Raw genomic sequence first — 19,994 nt, forward strand, 5'->3', positions numbered from 1 at the left:
ATATCTTATAAATAAGGAACTGAGAGCTCAAGATCCAGATTGGTAGGCAACCATGCTGTACTGCTCTAATCCTAAGCCCACTTTACACAGAAGGTTAGATACAATTAATTTCTAGAACCCATTTAGGCCTCGCAAATAATTCCATGAAAATGTGCTTGCCCATCAATCTTATAAAAAATGAAATGTACTTTACTCGTGATGTAACTAACCATTTAGAAAATGGAATATTTTAAAGAAGGAATAGTTTGGGGTGGAGGTAGGGTGACAAAGAAGTTGTAATTATACCATAGACCCCAAACTGTGTGATATTGAAACATTGATAGAGGCATACCTTTTTCAAGAGATTCAAATAGTACATTTGTCCAGTTATGTATTTCTTTTTCCCCAAATGCCATTCCAATCCTGTCAGCTGGATCATCTCAGATTCTTCTTATTTGGGAGACTTTTAGTGATACTGGCTGCTCTACATGGAGGGAGGATGGGCATTCCTTCCCTGGTCTCCCCATTTCACCTCTGCTTCCCCAAGCAAGTCTGACAGATGTGGCTCTCCAGCCTGATTACATAGAAAATACTTAGAAAATCTCCCAAATCTTTTTCTCTTGCTAATAATAGAGTATATTAGCAATGACTTTGGCAAGTCCAAAATCAATTTTAAATAAATTGTTTCATTTGTGACTCACAATTCTCTGAAGTAGGTCAGGTAAGTTGACTACTTTAGCCCTCTGTCTTTCACTGTGCAAGTTCAGATTCAGTGATATTATGCCTTTTATATGGTTTAACTGATAGGATTCAAATGTGTAAGAAATAGAAGTCCAAGTCAAATGGAAGGATTGGCAATTCAACCATATTTGTGGAGAAGCCTATGGGAAGAAATATGTGGGTTTTTTTTGTCCGTTAATTATTTTTACCCTAGCATGGCATTTCTGAGGGTAATATAAGAACTATAATATTATTTTGTCTCCCATTCATTTTCTTCTCCTTTCTCTGAATATTTCTGCATGTTCTTCACTCATAAATCATCTAAAAAGCTCTGAATGACTTACTTAGCCCTAGAAGAAAAGCACTTGTCCTTTTGCCTCCCCTCCTCTTTTAATCTTGGTTTGCAATCTGTATTGGTAGGCAACCTTGCTGTACTATTCTAATCCTAATCCCACTTTACACAGAAGGTTGGATACAATTAATTTCCAGAACCCCTTTAGGCCTTGCAAATAATTCCATGAAAATATGCTTGCCCATGAATCTTATAAAAATGAAATATACTTTACCCGGGATGTCACTAATCATTTGCGAGAGGCCGAACTGATGATAAGGACTAAGAGCTTGTGTTTTCTGTTTCCAGCCAGAGACAGCATGAGGAATCCAAGGAAGCTGATAGTCTAAAATCAAATCAAAGTACTTGAAGCCCAAGCCCTTCCCCAGGCTGCATGACAGGCCCACAGCATGGCACAGGGAAGCCTTATTTTAAGAAGTGGAAAGGTTGTTGGAGGGATCACCTAGTTGGATAAAACTCAGGCATGAAAGACCTCTACACATGTAGTTCCAGATACGATTGCGTGCAGATAGTGATAGGTAGCTCCTTGCTTTTCTGGGTACAATTTTCTGAATTTGGGAGCAAAGCTTTTACCAATTGATTGGGTTGTGCTGAAATTTGCTCAACTACTACTTTCTTACTGCCACCCAGCTGTGGTCTTTGTCCCCTGCCTCTGAAGTTGCATAGACCAAATGTAATTTCTACCCAATGATCAAAGATTTTTAGAGGCAGATTCTTTGTCTTACAACCCCTAAATTTCTATATTTGTAGCTGAAATCTCCCAATTTTCTTAGCTGTGTTCCAGATGATGCACTTCCTGGTTCTTCTACCTGCTATTAATCTCCTTTGGATAAACTCCAGCTTTTATATTTCTGGTGCTACAAAGTGCCCAGAGGAGGACAAGGAGAGAAGTTCCAAAAGCATAGACCCCACTTGTGCCCCCTTACCTGATGAGGAGATGGTCTGTATTTCTCACTTTTCAGACTACTTTAGCAGTACTGACTCAGGAAAGAAAAACAGATTGAGATAGATAGGTGTCTTATCTTCTGGTTAAACTCAGTACAGCATCCTGTGCTAATATTCACTTACAGAAGAGATGAAGCATGGGGTCAGGTTCACAGGAATTGAGGCTCTGGTTGGTTCCAGAGGTATCTGCAGATAATTATACTCTAGATGCTCAGGGACACTACCTTTTTTGAACTTCTCAATTTGCCTTCCCCTGGGCCTAAAAGGTCCTCCTAGGTTAGGCAGGTGGATGAAAAAATAAAGTGATTTTCTTTCTTTTTAATGCTCTCATGGTAATTTAGCCCAATACTGTGCAACAGGTGGTCTCCTGGGTACAAAGTTTACTTACTCATCTATGGATGTTCATGCTCATTTACATATGCACATTCAACATCTTTTGCATATTCCAAAAACTCATTCAGAAGTTCTGTGGGCTTCTGGCACATGCTTATTAGATAGGTACAGCCTATTCAATTGAATGAATGAAAGTTAACTCTTCATGGCATTTATCATGAACTTTAAAAATGCCATAAAAATTATAATGTATGCTGCAATTCATTCAGCAGGAATCTTTCAATTTAATGAAGCAAATCCAACTTTTTTTCTTTATGCAGTAATAATCTACCCTTGATGACATCAATCTACTTTTTCATCTTTGGCAGTTTACCTTGTCTTCTTAATGTCTTCTATGACTCTACTTAATATTTTTGAATATATGGGATTCAGTTTTAATGATTGAATGTTTTTGTTTTCTAATTTGCTAATTTTGATCAATTAATTTCCTTCCTCAACCTATTTGTGGTTGTATTTTCTACTTATGTTCATTTCTAGACACTTTTTATTGTATATCACACATTTTGAATTTTGCTTAGATACTATATTTAATTTAGTTTTAATTCTGCAAATATTCTTAGTCTTTTCTCTGAATGCATGTTACTTGGAAACAATTTGACCTTTTTGGGCTCTGTTAGCATAACCAGAACAAATTTTGGTCTAGAACTAGTTTTGATTTACAAGTGAAGAAAGATTCCTTTGAGTATTCTGACTGAAGCCTCATGAATTATGTTTTTGTTTTCCTTTTCTGGCTGGTAGAATGGCTATTCTTTAGGCCCATGTGAGAGCTGGATACTCTCTTTCTTAATCCTTAGGGTACTGTAGTTTCTCCCCCTACCTCATATAGCTTCCTCATTTGTTACACTCATCACTGGATGATCCTTTGAAGATTGTTACCATTCTCTCTGTGTGCAGTTCTTTCTTCCCCAGAACTCTGCCCTGTTAACTGTAGCTTTATTCTTCTTTATATACTTCCAACTAGACCTCTTCAGTTCAGGGACTCCACTGAATTACACCTGGGGTCCATCCCTCCTCCCTCATGGTAGCCTGGGAACTGGGTCAAGGCAGCAAACTGGAGCAGCTGCCTCACTTGTTTCCCATGTTGCAGGGGTCCCTGTTCTCACTTGCATGATGTCTGGTGTATTAGAACCATTACTTAATATATCTCACTCAGTTTTGATTGCTCTTTTTTTTCCCAGTTATTAATGTGAATTCAGTTCCTTTTACTCCATCTTGGCCAGAAGCTGAAGTCTATGGGAATTTTAAACTTTATCTTTTATCACCACTTGTTCTGGCTTATCTAAAAAGATGATCTCACAAAGTAGCAAGCCTGTCAGGATGCCATATCTTGTGTGATTTCATTATCTTGAATCTGGAAACGGGTTCATTGAAACTGGTTCAGTGAGTGGAATCCCTGCTCTGACACCAGCCTTCTGCTCCGTACATATTCTTCCAAGGCAATCTGGTTCCATACCATTGAGCCTCCTTCAGAGAAACATGGACTATAGTTTGGGCATCCAAAGATCCTCCTTCCTTCTGCTTCTGCTGTTTCTGGTGTGAGGTGGGGATCAGGAGCTTAGAGTGAACATCTATTCCATTTCATCCTCATGTCCTTTCCTCTCCATCTTTTGCCTTTTTTGATCCTCTTTATCCTAGTTGCTTAATTTCTCCCAGTCACATTCTTTCACCTTCTTCTGTTTCTTCAGTTTTCCCACATTTTTTAAAAACAAGGTGTTAGGGAGAGTCTGAGTTGATCACCTTGCACCATGTAACCATGAGTTACATTCTAGGACCCCAGGGCATCTACTGTAGATGGAGTGCCCAATATGGCTTCATTACTTATAGCTCTGGCTCCTGGGTTGGAATGGCTCAAACACAGCAGAATGGCTAGGCATAGTCCTTTCTCTGAGCCTTCACCATATTGCTAACTTGGCCTCCCTCATAGCAGAGCTGCCTCAGGGTAGTTGGACAATTTTCTGGCCATGGGCTCTTCTCTACTTGCTTTCAAACCTGATCCTCAGCCTTCAACCACAAAGCTTTCCAAGTTGCAAGCCCAGCTCTCATCACACCACAGCCCCAGTTCTAGGCAGGTGTCTAACATCATAGTGGTGACTTGATGCCTTCATATCCCCATTTGCCAGACTCTGTCAGGCAAAAATGTTCCTGAATCTGACTCAATATTCTTAACTTATCATAATTTACTCCATTACTTCCTGCAGGTAAAATATATGGCTGAACTTGTGGTAATGATTTCTTTTTTCTGACTAGTCCCCTTCCTTGTAATCAAGGATTCAAGGCTAGTATTTGGGCAGGACAGAATTTTGCTTCCATGTCTGCCACTTGAGAAGTTATATAAATTATTAAAATATTATATTTCTAATTTGTTTATTTATGGAAGAAATAAATGTGAGCATGTTTGTAAAGCCCTTAGAGGTTCTCGTTGGTGGTTCAATGCTGTTGTGTTATTATTATTATTACTAAACCCTAAAAATAGGCTTCTCAGTATGTTTTTGGGGAAAATGCTAATGAGCAATAAGTAAATGTTTGCTGCTACTCAACTTGGAGCCCATTATTCAAAATTGTCCATGAATCTTAATCTCAAATCAGTGCCCAGTCTTTGGAGTACATGTATTATAATTGCTGGTTTTGTGTTAATTTTATAAAAAAAATAATTTCCTTGGCTCAGAGCATCTTAAAAAATTGTTGCCTATGGGCCTCTATAGCCTAGGCTCATTTTCTGTGGACTATTGTCTAGATCTTGAAATCATCCTCTAATTCCCCTCAAAGTCAACTCTGCACATATTGGGTAGCTAACTTTTAAAGTCAGACATTCCACAGTCTGTCCGGCTCTTTTCATTTGCTTTTGAAATAAGGATAAACTTAATTTTAAACAATTTGCATACAAATCAAAATCACAATGAAATATTATCCCACTCCAGTTAGAATGACTTATAAAAAATAAAAAGTAAAAAGTCAGTCAAGAATGCAGAGAAGGAAAATCTGATAACTCATTTGATGGGACCATACATTAGTAGAGCCATTATAGGAAACAGTATGGAAGTTCCTCAGAAAATTACCGCAGGATACAGCAATTTCAACACTGGGTACATATCCAAAGGTGAGGAAGTCTGTATGTTGAAGAGATATTTGCACTCATATGTTTATTGCAGTAGTATTCACAATATCCAAGGTATGAATAAACCGAAATGTTCATTGGTGAATGGATGGACAGAGCAAAGGTGGTATAAATACACAAAGGAATGTTATTCAGCCATTAAAATCATGACATCCTGTCATTGGCACCAATTTGAGGACATTCATTAAATGAAATAAACCAGGTGCAGAAGACAAATACCGTATACTCTTCCTTAAATGCAAAGATAAAATCATTGACCTAATAGAAACAGAGAGTAGAATAGTGGTTAGCAGAGTCTGGGAAGGGTGGAGGATAGGGGGAGATAGAGGATAGTTTACAATTGGACACCTGTACCTTTTAATTAAAAGGTAGAAAATATAATGTCTAATGATCTCTAGCACAGTAAGTAACTATGGCTAACAACATTTAATAGTATATTTCAAAATAGCTAGTAGAGAAAGTATTGAATGTTTCCAACACAAAGAAATGATAAATAAGATTTTGGATATATCAGTGTGATCTGATCATTAGAAAATCTACACATGTGTTGAAATATCACACTGCACTCCAAAAATATCTTTAATTGTAAGGTGATAGTGAATTAAAAAGCTAATTAAAATGTATGCAAGCAAATTGATGTCAAATTTATAATTTTATCTATTTTTATATGTGGGGTTAATCTATGTATCTGTTTCTCTTGAAAAACTTCTCTGTATTTACGTTCTTCTGTTTTTTTTTTCTTGTTTATTTTCTGATTTTGCCATAAGGATAATGTTAATTTTTGAAATGGAATTTGCAAGTTTTTGAATTTTTTAGTTCTGTTAATATAGTATAGGAAACTCAATAATGTATGAATATTCCATGATGAAACCCACTATTCACTTGTTGATTGATTGTATGTCCTCCTCTGAGAAGTGTCTGTTCAGTTCCTTGGCCCATTGGTTGATTGGGTTATTTGTTATGTTATTGTTTAGTTTTTTGAGTTCTTTGTCTATTCTGGCAAGGATGTGGGGAAAATCGTACACTTCTACATTGCTGGTGGGACTGCAAATTGGTGTGGCCAATTTGGAAAAAAAGTATGGAGATTCCTGGGAAAGCTGGGAATGGAACCACCATTTGACCCAGCTATTCCCCTTCTCGGATTATTCCCTGAGGACCTTAAAAGAGCGTACTATAGGGATACTGCCAAATCAATGATCATAGCAGCACAATTCACAATAGCTAGACTGTGGAACCAACCTAGATGCCCTTCAATAGATGAATGGATAAAAAAATGTGGCATTTATACACAATGGCGTATTACTCAGCACTAAAAAATGACAAAATCATGGAATTTCCAGGGAAATGGATGGCATTAGAGCAGATTATGCTAAGTGAAGCTAGCCAATCCTTAAAAAACAAATGCCAAATGTCTTCTTTGATATAAGGAGAGCAACTAAGAACAGAGCAGGGAGGAAGATCATGAGGAAAAGATTAACATTAAACAGAGATGAGTGGTGGGAGGGAAAGGGAGAGAGAAGGGAAAATGTATGGAAATGGAAGGAGACCCTCATTGTTATACAAAATTACATATAAGAGGTTGTGAGGGGAAAGGGGGGAAACAAGGGAGAGAACTGAACAACAGCAGATGAGGTAGAGAGGGAAGATGAAAGGGGAGGGGACGGGGGATAGTAGGGGATAGGAAAGGTAGAAGAATACAACAGTCACTAATATGGTATTATGTAAAAATGTGAGTGTGTAACCGATGTGATTCTGCAATTTGTTTTTTTTTTTAAATTTTTTATTGTTGGTTATTCAAAACATTACATAGTTCTTGATATATCATATTTCACCCTTTGATTCAAGTGGGTTATGAACTCCCATTTTTACCTCATATACAGATTGCAGAACCACATCAGTTACACATCCATTGATTTACATATTGCCATACTAGTGTCTGTTGTGTTCTGCTGCCTTTCCTATCCTCTACTATCCCCCCTCCCCTCCCCTCCCCTCCCCTCTTCTCTCTCTGCCCCCTCTACTGTCATTCATTTGTCCCCCTTGTATTATTTTTCCCTTTCCCCTCACTTCCTCTTGTATGTACTTTTGTATAACCCTGAGGGTCTCCTTCCATTTCCATGCAATTTCCCTTCTCTCTCCCTTTCCCCACCCCACCTCTCATCCCTGTTTAATGTTAATCTTCTTCTCATGCTCTTCGACCCTACTCTGTTCTTAGTTACTCTCCTTATATCAAAGAAGATATTTGGCATTTGGTTTTTAGGGATTGGCTAGCTTCACTTAGCATAATCTGCTCTAATGCCATCCATTTCCCTGCAAATTCTATGATTTTGTCATTTTTTAATGCAGAGTAATACTCCATTGTGTATACATGCCACATTTTTTTTATCCATTCGTCTATTGAAGGGCATCTAGGTTTGTTCCACAGTCTTGCTATTGTGAATTGTGCTGCTATGAACATCAATGTAGCAGTGTCCCTGTAGCATGCTCTTTTTAGGTCTTTAGGGAATAGACCGAGAAGGGGAATAGCTGGGTCAAACGGTGGCTCCATTCCCATCTTTCCAAGAAATCTCCATACTGCTTTCCAAATTGGCTGCACCAATTTGCAGTCCCACCAGCAATGTACAAGTGTACCCTTTTCCCCACATCCTCGCCAGCACTTGTTGTTGTTTGACTTCATAATGGCTGCCAATCTTACTGGAGTGAGATGGTATCTTAGGGTGGTTTTGATTTGCATTTCTCTGACTGCTAGAGATGGTGAGCATTTTTTCATGTACTTGTTGATTGATTGTATGTCCTCCTCTGAGAAGTGTCTGTTCAGGTCCTTGGCCCATTTGTTGATTGGGTTGTTTGTTCTCTTATTGTCTAATTTTTTGAGTTCTTTGTATACTCTGGATATTAGGGCTCTATCTGAAGTGTGAGGAATAAAGATTAGTTCCCAGGATGTAGGCTCCCTATTTACCTCTCTTATTGTTTCTTTTGCTGAGAAAAAACTTTTTAGTTTGAGTGAGTCCCATTTGTTGATTCTAGTTATTAACTTTTGTGCTATGGGTGTCCTATTGAGGAATTTGGAGCCCGACCCCACAGTATGTAGATCGTAGACAACTTTTTCTTCTATCAGACGGCGTGTCTCTGATTTGATATCAAGCTCCTTGATCCATTTTGAATTAACTTTTGTGCATGGTGAGAGAAAGGGATTCAGTTTCATTTTGTTGCATATGGATTTCCAGTTTTCCCAGCACCATTTGTTGAAGATGCTATCCTTCCTCCATTGCATGCTTTTAGCCCCTTTATCAAATATAAAGTAGTTGTAGTTTTGTGGATTGGTTTCTGTGTCCACTATTCTGTACCATTGGTCCACCTGCCTGTTTTGGTACCAGTACCATGCTGTTTTTGTTACTATTGCTCTGTAGTATAGTTTGAAGTCTGGTATCGCTATACCGCCTGATTCACACTTCCTGCTTAGCATTGTTTTTGCTATTCTGGGTCTTGTATTTTTCCATATGAATTTCATGATTGCTTTCTCTATTTCTACAAGAAATGCCGTTGGGATTTTGATTGGCATTGCATTAAACCTATAGAGAACTTTTGGTAATATCGCCATTTTGATGATGTTAGTTCTGCCTATCCATGAACAGGGTATATTTTTCCATCTTCTAAGATCTTTTTCTATTTCTCTCTTTAGGGTTCTGTAGTTTTCATTGTATAAATCTTTCACCTCTTTTGTTAGGTTGATTCCCAAGTATTTTATTTTTTTTAAGATATTGTGAATGGAGTGGTTGTCCTCATTTCCATTTCAGAGGATTTGTCGCTGATATACAGGAATGCCTTTGATTTATGCGTGTTGATTTTATATCCTGCCACTTTGCTGAATTCATTTATTAGCTCTAATAGTTTCTTTGTAGACCCTTTTGGGTCTGCTAGGTATAAAATCATGTCATCAGCAAATAGTGATAATTTAAGTTCTTCTTTTCCTATTTTTATGCCTTTAATTTCTTTCGTCTGTCTAATTGCTCTGGCCAGTGTTTCGAGAACTCTGTTGAACAGAAGTGGTGAGAGAGGGCATCCCTGTCTTGTTCCATATTTTAGAGGGAATGCCTTCAATTTTTCTCCATTCAGAATGATGCTAGCCTGAGGCTTAGCATAGATTGCTTTTACAATATTGAGGTATGTTCCTGTTATCCCTAGTTTTTCTAGAGTTTAGAACATAAAGGGATGCTGTACTTTGTCGAATGCTTTTTCCGCATCTATCGAGATGATCATATGGTTCTTATTTTTAAGTCTATTGATGTGGTGAATAACATTTATTGATTTCCGTATATTGAACCAGCCTTGCATCCCATGGATGAATCCTACTTGATCATGGTTCACAATTTTTTTGATATGTTTTTGTATCCGATTCGCCAGAATTTTATTGAAGATTTTTGCATCTAGGTTCATTAGAGATATTGGTCTGTAGTTTTCTTTCTTTGAAGTGTCTTTGTCTGGTTTAGGTATCAGGGTGATGTTGGCCTCGTAGAATGAATTTGGAAGTTCTCCCTCTTTTTCTATTTCCTGAAGTAGCTTGAAAAGTATTGGTATTAGTTCCTCTTTAAAGGTTTTGTAAAACTCTGCTGTATACCCATCCGGTCCTGGGCTTTTCTTAGTTGGTAGTCTTTTGATGGTTTCTTCTATTTCCTCAATTGATATTGGTCTGTTTAGGTTGTCTATATCTTCCTGACTCAATCTGGGCAGATCATATGACTTAAGAAATTTATCTATGCCTTCACTATCTTCTAATTTATTGGAGTATAAGGATTCAAAATAATTTTTGATTATCTTCTGTATTTCTGAAGTGTCTGTTGTGATATTGCCTTTTTCATCCTGCATGCTAGTAATTTGAGTTCTCTCTCTTCTTCTCTTTGCTAGCATGGCTACGGGTCTGTCGATTTTGTTTATTTTTTCAAAGAACCAACTTTTAGTTTTGTCAATTTTTTCAATTGTTTCTTTTGTTTCGATTTCATTAATTTCAGCTCTGACTTTAGTTATTTCTTGCCTTCTACTTCTTTTGCTGTTGTTTTGCTCTTCTTTTTATAGGATTTTGAGATGAAGTATGAGATCATTTATTTGTTGGTTTTTTTCTTTTTTTAAGGAATGAACTCCACGCAATGAATTTTCCTCTTAGAACTGCTTTCAATGTGTCCCATAGATTCCGATATGTTGTGTCTGTGTTTTCATTTATCTCTAAGAATTTTTTAATTTCCTCTTTGATGTCTTGTATAAACCATTGATCATTCAGTAACCTATTGTTCATTCTCCAAGTGATGTATGCTTTTTCCTTCCTTCTTTTATCATTTATTTTCAGTTTCATTCCATTATGATCAGATAAGATGCATGGTATTATCTCTACTCCTTTATATTGTCTAAGAGTTGCCCTGTGACATAATATGTGATCTATTTTTGAGAAGGATCCATGTGCTGCTGAGAAAAAAGTGTAACTGCTTGATGTTGGGTGGTATATTCTATATATGTCAATTAAGTCTAGGTTATTAATTGTGTTATTGAGTTCTATAGTTTCCTTATTCAACTTTTGTTTGGAAGATCTGTCCATTGGTGAGAGAGGTGTGTTGAAGTCTCCCATGATTATTGTATGGTGGTCTATTAGACTTTTGAACTTGAGAAGAGTTTGTTTGATGAACATAGCTGCACCATTGTTAGGGGCATATATATTTATGATTGTTATGTCTTGTTGGTGTATGGTTCCCTTGAGCAGTATGTAGTGTCCCTCTTTATCCCTTTTGATTAACTTTGGCTTGAAATCTATTTTATTTGATATGAGTATGGATACTCCTGCTTGTTTCCGAAGTCCATATGAGTGATATGATTTTTCCCAACCTTTCACCTTCAGCCTATGTATGTCTTTTCCTATCAAATGCGTCTCCTGTAGGCAGCATATTGTTGGGTCTTGTTTTGTGATCCATTCTACTAGCCTGTGTCTCTTAATTGGTGAGTTTAAGCCATTAACATTTAGGGTTATTATTGAGATATGGGTTGTTCTTCCAGCCATATTTGTTTATTTATGTTACTAAACATGATTTGTTTTCCTCTTTGATTATTTTCCCCCCTTTACTGTCCTACCTCCCACTGTTGGTTTTCATTGTTATTTTCCATTTCCTCCTCCTGTAATGTTTTGCCGAGGATGTTTTGAAGAGATGGTTTTCTAGCTGCAAATTCTTTTAACTTTTGTTTATCGTGGAAGGTTTTAATTTCATCTTCCATCCTGAAGCTTAATTTTGCTGGATACACAATTCTTGGTTGGAACCCATTTTCTTTCAGTGTTTGAAATATGTTATTCCAGGATCTTCTAGCTTTCAGAGTCTGTGTTGAAAGATCAGCTGTTATCCTGATTGGTTTACCCCTAAATGTAATCTGCTTCCTTTCTCTTATAGCTTATAAACTACAGAAGATAGAACATCAGACAGTGAAGATAAAGTATTTCAACTGGAAAAGAACATAGACAGCTCAGCAAGACTGTTAAGAAACCATGAGCAGAACATCCATGAAATATGGGATAACATCAAGAGACCAAATTTAAGAGTCATTGGGATACAGGAAGGGACAGAGTTTCAAACCAAAGGAATGAGCAATCTATTCAATGAAATAATACGAGAAAACTTCCCAGACTTGAAGAATGAGACAGAATCCCAAATCCTAGAAGCCTACAGGACGCCGAATGTGCAAAATCATAAGAGATCCACACATAGACACATTATAATGAAGATGCCCAACATACAGAATTTGAGTTCTCTCTCTTCTTCTCTTTGCCAGCATGGCTACGGGTCTGTCGAGCTGAAATTAATGAAATCGAAACAAAAGAAACAATTGAAAAAATTGACAAAACTAAAAGTTGGTTCTTTGAAAAAATAAACAAAATTGACAGACCCGTAGCCATGCTAGCAAAGAGAAGAAGAGAGAGAACTCAAATTCTGTATGTTGGGCATCTTCATTATAATGTGTCTATGTGTGGATCTCTTATGATTTTGCACATTCGGCGTCCTGTAGGCTTCTAGGATTTGGGATTCTGTCTCATTCTTCAAGTCTGGGAAGTTTTCTCGTATTATTTCATTGAATAGATTGCTCATTCCTTTGGTTTGAAACTCTGTCCCTTCCTGTATCCCAATGACTCTTAAATTTGGTCTCTTGATGTTATCCCATATTTCTTGGATGTTCTGCTCATGGTTTCTTAACAGTCTTGCTGAGCTGTCTATGTTCTTTTCCAGTTGAAATACTTTATCTTCACTGTCTGATGTTCTATCTTCTAAGTGTTCTACTCTGCTGGTAGTATTCTCCATTGAGTTTTTAAGTTGGTTTATTGCTTCCTGCATTTCTAGGATTTCTGTTTGTTTGTTTTTTATAACCTCTATCTCCCTGTATAGTTGATCTTTTGCTTCTTGGATTTGTTTATGTAATTCATTGTTGAAGTGATCTTTCATTGTCTGATTTTGCTGTCTGATGTCTTCCTTGAGACTCCAGATCTTCTGAAGCATGTATATCCTGAATTCTTTATCTGACATTCCCTCTGCTGTAGCTATTACCTCTTCTAACGTTGAGTTGACCTGCATTGCTTGTGGTCCTTTCTTTCCTTGTCTCTTCATACTGCTTGCGTTTCTTTCTGCTTGGTGAAACTTTTTGCTATTGAATTTTCCCCCTATATATTTATATTGGTCTTGTATAGTTGCAAAGTCTCCCTTGCAGGCGTGGGCGGTGGCTCTGCCCCTCCTCCAATTGGGGCAATGTGCCTACCACGCTGGCAGGCCGCTGGGCCTGTTCTGCCGGTCGGTAGCAGGTCCGCTTACCTTGCAGGCGCGGGCAGCGGCTCTGTCCCTCTGCGGGCCGCTAGGCTTGTTCTGTCGGTGGTCGCAGTTCTGCCTACTTTGCAGGCGCAGGCAGCGGCACTGCCCCTCTGCAGGCCTCTGGGGCTGTACTGCCGGTGGGTCGCAGGTCCGCCTACCTTGCAGGCACGGGGGGGGTTTCTACCCTTCCGCAGGCCACTGGGCCTGTTCTGTTTGTCGGTTGCAGGTCTGGCCTGTTATGTTGGTGGTCACAGTTCCGCCTACCTTGCAGGCATGGGGGGGGGGCGGCTCTGCCTCTCAGCAGGCCGCTGCTCCTGTTCTGCCAGTGGGTCGCAGGCCTGCCTACCTTGCAGGAGTGGTTGGCAGCTCTGCCCCTCCGCGGGCCACTGGGCCTTTTTTGTCGGTGGTCACAGTTCAGCCTACCTGGCAGGTGCGGGGGGTGGGGGGTGGCTCTGCCCCTCAGCAGGCCGCTGGGCCTGTTCTGTGGGTGGTCACAGTTCTCTCTACCTTGCAGGCACGGGGGGAGGGGGCGGCTCTGCCTCTCAGCAGGCCGCTGCTCTTGTTCTGCCGGTGGGTCGCAGGCCCGCCTACCTTGTAGGAGTGGTTGGCAGCTCTGCCCCTCCGCGTGCCACTGGGCCTTTTCTGCAATTTGAATTTGGGGTAAAAATGGGAGTTCATAACCCACTTGAATCTAATGTATGAAATATGATATGTCATGAGCTTTGTAATGTTTTGAACAACCAATAAAAAAAAGAAACCCACTATTCAGTGTAATTCATATGTAACAATAAAAGAATTTTTAAAAAAGCTATATTGGCTTGACATTTATTTGGAAGACAATCTGAAATGACTCTTTTGTCATCTTCATTTTTTGTTATGTTATCATTTTAGTCTTTTGAGCGCTTCTTTCTGGTATTTCAAACTTTCTATTTAGAAAATTAAGGGCTAAGGATCAGTGCTTGCCTGGTGTATGGGAAGTCCTGGGTTGGATCCCCAGCACTGGGGAAAAAAGACAGATTTCCTGACCATTTTTTTTCTTTGTGTCTTTGTTTCATTTCTTCAAATTTCACTTTCTCCTCTTTCAGTTTACATTACTATCACCTTAGCCCCATTCTCTGTGTATTTCTGCTCAATGCACCCTGAGTTTCAACCAGGGTCTTATTTCCAATTAGAAGTCAGTTTCATGTTTTTGCAGCTCCTAGAATACCCAACAAATCAATGCTCTTATTTAGCTTCCACACCCTAGTGAGAATAACTTTATGCTCTTCCAGTAGCTACCAGTGCAGTCTCTCCCAAAGCTCATCTCAAGGAGGACTGTGAAGCAAAGGTTTTCTCCAATCCCTCAAGCCCAGATAGAGCACTTTAAACTAGTCAGGTCTTTAGTCCTCCTGCCTGAGAGTGTCTCTGAAAGTAAGGGCTGAGAGGACCACAAAGAGAAACAATTTCAGGACTAGGGACTGTGCACTGAAACTACATTTAGTAAGCTAAATCTAGAAGCAATGCTAGAAGGCACAACAACATACCTTAGTATGTACTCTTTTTCCAAATCTTTTAATGTTTTACAAGCTGGAAGATTTTCACTACAGTATTTTCAAGTTCCTAGTACTGAATTAATATTATTTTATAACATTTTAAGGACAGGGATATTGATGTTCAAAGAGTTTTCACTGTAATTCTCTGGTCAAACTTCTAGATAAGTCCAGAACCTGAATGTGTATGTAAAATTTAAGACTGTCAGTTAATTTATCTGGCCACTGTATTCTGGTTGGTTTACAAGAAATCCCACATCATTTTTCTGCTCATAAATTTGACCTTGTGAATGTGAATGGAGAGAATCTCCAGGTGGGAGGAAGTTGTTCAAGGTACTTGTTGCTGCAACAAGTTTTTGCAAAACCTCTTACTCCCTTCAGGAATTTTGAGATACCAATAAGTTTAAACATGAACATTATTTTGTACTCTTCATGGATCATAGTAGAGAGATTGTTGGGGAGTCTCTATGATATGCCTTTCAATGGGTGTACTGGAGTTTTGGGCAATGGAGGGACACATAATGTGATTGGCTTGTGTGGGAATGTCAGAGGAGTTAAACAAAAATGTTCCTGCTTTTTATGATCTCATTATTGACTTACTGGGGAAGTTTAACACAAATATTTTCATTTTCTACTTCTGGTGTGATCTCATTATCTCCTTATTGGACTACTGTGGAAGATACTCCTGGGGATAAATGTCAATGGCTTTTAGGATAAAGCATCATTAGTACTCGATCTCGTATCTGTTTTGTCCTTACCCCATAGATAACAGGGTTAAGGGCAGGGGGAACAACCACATACAGATTTGCCAAAAGTATGTGGATATAGTGAGGGACATTGTGGCCAAAGCGATGTGTCATGAAGGAAAAGAGGGCTGGCAGGTAGAAGGCCAACATGACACAGACATGGGAGCCACAGGTGCTGAGTGCCTTCATCCGGGTATCCCAGGATGGGAGATGGAAGACTGCTTGGAGAATTTGAATATAGGAAAATCCAATCACTGAAAGGTCAATGAACCCCACTGAGAATGCAATGAAGCCATAAATAACATTGACCCTAATACTGGCACAAGCTAACTTTGCCAAACCCATGTGTTCACAGTAGGTATGGGGGATAATCCTGACACCACAGAAAGGCAATCTCAGGATAAGAAATATGAAAGGAGTCATAAACACCAAATTCCTAACTATGATGACTATGCCCAGAATGGCTATCACCTTGTTGGTGAGGATCATGGTGTATCTTAGGGGGTTGCAGATTGCAATATAGCGATCTATGGCCATGACTGTCAGCACCACAGATTCCAGGCCAGTGCATATGTGGATGGTGTACATCTGTGTGATGCAGGCACCAAACACAATCTCTCTGAGATTGAACCAGAAAATGCCTAGCATTTTGGGGATGGCTGCTGTGGACAAGCCCAGATCAGTGCAGGCCAACATGGCCAGAAAGTAAAACATTGGTTGATGGAGGCTGCGTTCAGTCTGAATCACAAACAGGATAATGATGTTCCCCAGCAGGGCTATCAGATATACTGCAAAGAAAGGAAAGCCGATCCACATGTGCACATCTTCCAACCCTGGGATACCTATCAGAAGAAAGGAGGAAGGGTGGAACTGTGTGCTGTTGATCTGAAGCATGTTGGTGGGAATTGGTTATAGGCACATTTCTGACAGGAGTTTTCTTGCTTCCAGTGACAGACCCTGACTTCTTTCATAGCATGTTGCCTATTTCTTGGAGAAATGTGACATCCATTCTTTAATTCCATAACACAGCAGAGGAGACCTAGAGAGGGAATATCAGGGACAGAAAGAATTGATACATTTGATACATTTGCTTTGAAATATTCACCTCATCTGTAGAAAATCCATGTGTAAAATTTGTAAATATAACAATAATCCTGAAGTTTCCATCTCTTTTGTCCTTCAGTCTCCAAGGAAGAAACTGCATATGGTATTAAATTAGCAAATACTCACTGTTGATTATAATTACTAATGAGGATGTAAAGAATAACTGAGATTTTTTTTTTGTGTGTGTGTGTAAAATATCAACAGATTGTGATACAGTGTTTGTGGGGGAGATGATGACCCAACCTGTCTGGTGGTTTGAGCAATGAGAAATACTTGTAACGTATTTCTGAGAAATTAAGAAGAGGCTTTCTGGGAAAAAATCCAGAAAAAGTGGAGGATTGGATAACTGATACTTAGATCTGAACTTGAGATGGAATTACAAAATTTAGATGCAACTGGAGGTTATTATATGATTTCAAGAATACAATATTCCTTCCTATAACTAAAAAATTTTGTCCTTCACCACATTACGTTCCTTAGCTGAACAGAAAACACTGGATTCACCCAGATAGTTTTCAGAGCGTTTTATAATTTATTCTTTTTCATGCCATGTTATGTAAATGGACAATCCTTTCATAATACCTGGGAAGTGGCAGTGGCAATGTCTCTGTCTTTTTAAAGTTAGATCAAGACCTCTACCTGAGAACAGTCTAGTTTATATTAATTTTGTAACTAGTTTCTGATATAGTGATGGGAAATAAAATGTCTAAGTTGGCTGCAGGCTAGTTTACTATAATAATTGAAGATGTATGGTGCCTTGTGTTCTACTTATGTTTTAATTTCCCCTATGACATGGAGGCAAGCTGTAAAATGATGTGGTGCTTAGGTGTGCATGAGTCCAGGTAGGACATTATTAGAAATTTGACAATGTATGTTTTGTGATTGGGTTATGGGTGGGATTCGGATAGAGACTGGGCTAGTTGTACCTAGAAAGTGACATATCTTTAGACATTCCACATATAGTTATTATGTCCCATTGGCTAAGTTTTGGAAAGTTCTATTTATATCCATGTTCAACTTTTTGTTTTTCTACCTATTTTCATTTTTATTGTTATGAAACATCTGACCATCTTTGTTCTTTTGAGCTATTTCCACATGGTCCTATGTGGTTTTTCAGTCTTCATACTTCCTTCAATCTAAGGCTTCTAGAAAGACCAACCACATGTTTAATTTCTCTATGCTAATTATAAAGATTAAATAAAAATAGAGGTTATGCATCCCAATAATATTAGTTATCTCAATGAAGAAGCTGCAGAAAGAACTTAGCAGAAAAAAACTTAAAGACTAAAGCTAAATAATTTTTCCTTATCTGAAAAATAAGAATGAATAAGGAATACCTAAAATTGGCTGCATCAGGAACACAATGGTAAAAACCAGCAAAAGCATCAACATTTAAATTTCATTTTATACTTTCACAGCTTTCTATGACTTTAAATTCATGTCCTCTTCTGTAATATGCTACATTCAATCAAATCGTTGTTCTTTTTAACCTTTAGGTTATACTTATTACAAGAACCATATTTTCTAAAGATATTAGCTTTGGAAAAAGGAAATTGAGATAGAGAATGCATAGTAGGGGTAAGGGAAAAAGAACGGAATGAATCTGACCTAACTTTCCAATATACCCATATGAATATATTACAGTGAATTTTACCATTATGCCACAAGATACTAATAAATAGAATGTAGATAAATGGAAAGATCAGTAGGGTAGAGGAAAGGGAACAGGGGAGGGTGGAGGCAGAGGGCAAGGGTAAGTACTGGCCACTGAATTGGAGCAAACTGTATTCCATGCATTTATAATTCTGTCAAAATAAATCCTAATGTTATGTATAAGTAGGAACCTATTAAATAACTAAAAAGAAAAAAATTAGCATTGGAAAATTATATTGTTTCCTTAATGTTTTAAACTAGCTTTGATGTTAGTATTTGCCCACTAACACTGTCACAGTGAATTAACTCCCAATAACCTCAGTAACATTTTCATAGTTAAACTCTGCAAATGAAAAATTTCTAGTAATTCTCTTATCAATGAAAAAAAATATTTCTAGGTTTAACATGTAAAGTAGCCTTTCTCCTCTGTTGGATGTTGAAATAGTTTTTTTTTTCTTTTTAAATCAAATTCATTACAGAAGCAAGTGAAATCTTCATCTTCTGGGGTTGCAAACTATGGCCCCGGGCTTCATCAGCTGCTTACAAAATAACTTCCACAGATGTAACATCTTATTTAATAAAGGTCATTTCAACTTGATCATCTCCTCTCTGAAACCATTCCTCTTCCTTTTTCCTCAACCTACACACACATTGTCCCATGAAAGAAACCCTGGAGACATCCTCAGTACTTTCCTCTTCTCTGCATTCCCTCACCCTTCAGTTCTAAACACTCATCAATTCTTCATTCAAGTGCACTTAAATACTAGATAGTCACTGGGTACACAGTATCAATGTTCAAGTAGACAGACTTGTCCTGCTCTTATGGGTCAAATAGGTTAGTGAGGAGGACCAACACTGATCAGATCATTTAAGTGGCAACTGGATTACAAAGAGGAGTTGCCGTACACTAGAGGCTTAACTAATCTGTTCATTACTTTTGGGTAATGATTTCTTGAGGAGCTTTGGCTAAATTGACAGCAGAAGGATGAGAATGAAGGGTGAGTTGGGGAGAAAAAAAAATTTAGTTTATGGAAAAGAATAGGAAAAGATTTGAGTGGTGAGGAATGACAAGGCAAAGATGAAGGAATGGAAGGTCAGCATGAACCTGGCTGAGAAAGAAGGCACAGAATTGATGAGATGAGAGTTGGTAGAAAACCAGAATGTAGGCTCTTGTGGTTAATCCAAGAAGTTTTATCTTGTCTTAGGAACAATGGAAAAGAATGTAAGCTTTAAGTTTCAGTGTAACATGATTCAACTGCAATTCAAAAACCATAATCTGCTTGCACTGAGAAAGTGTATTAAAGCAAGTATGAATACATGTAGCCAAATCAGTTACAAGTTTATCACTGACATTGGATTGGAGATGACATTATGTTGCACCCTGCTGCTAGTGATGGGGGTTGTCTGGAGCAGTTCAATTTAAAAATAATTTAGTAGGCTTAATCTTCAGAAACTACTATTCAATCAGTTTTTTTTTCTCTTACTGATACTGAGATAACAGGATATCTTTTACCACAACTCCCCCCTAATTCATTTCTTTTCACCAAAATTACTTCATATTTTTCATTTTTGAAAAGCATCTAATTGATCAACATATTAACCTTAATTATTAATGAGATTAATCATTGA

At 38.2% G+C, this 19,994-nt stretch overlaps 1 protein-coding gene across 1 annotated transcript; it reads right to left on the reverse strand.

The window, feature by feature from the left end:
* Nucleotides 1-15,560: 15,560 nt before the first annotated feature.
* Nucleotides 15,561-16,502, reverse strand: LOC124088570 (olfactory receptor 52E5-like). The gene has a single exon (XM_046438266.1). It carries the CDS (start codon nt 16,500-16,502, stop codon nt 15,561-15,563), a length of 942 nt encoding a protein of 313 aa, XP_046294222.1.
* Between the last annotated feature and the right edge of the window lie 3,492 nt (nt 16,503-19,994).

The sequence above is a fragment of the Marmota monax genome, unplaced genomic scaffold (assembly GCF_021218885.2).
Source record: "Marmota monax isolate L192 unplaced genomic scaffold, Marmota_monax_Labrador192_F-V1.1 WCK01_AAM20220418_F8-fsc00061, whole genome shotgun sequence".
Lineage (NCBI taxonomy): Eukaryota > Metazoa > Chordata > Mammalia > Rodentia > Sciuridae > Marmota > Marmota monax.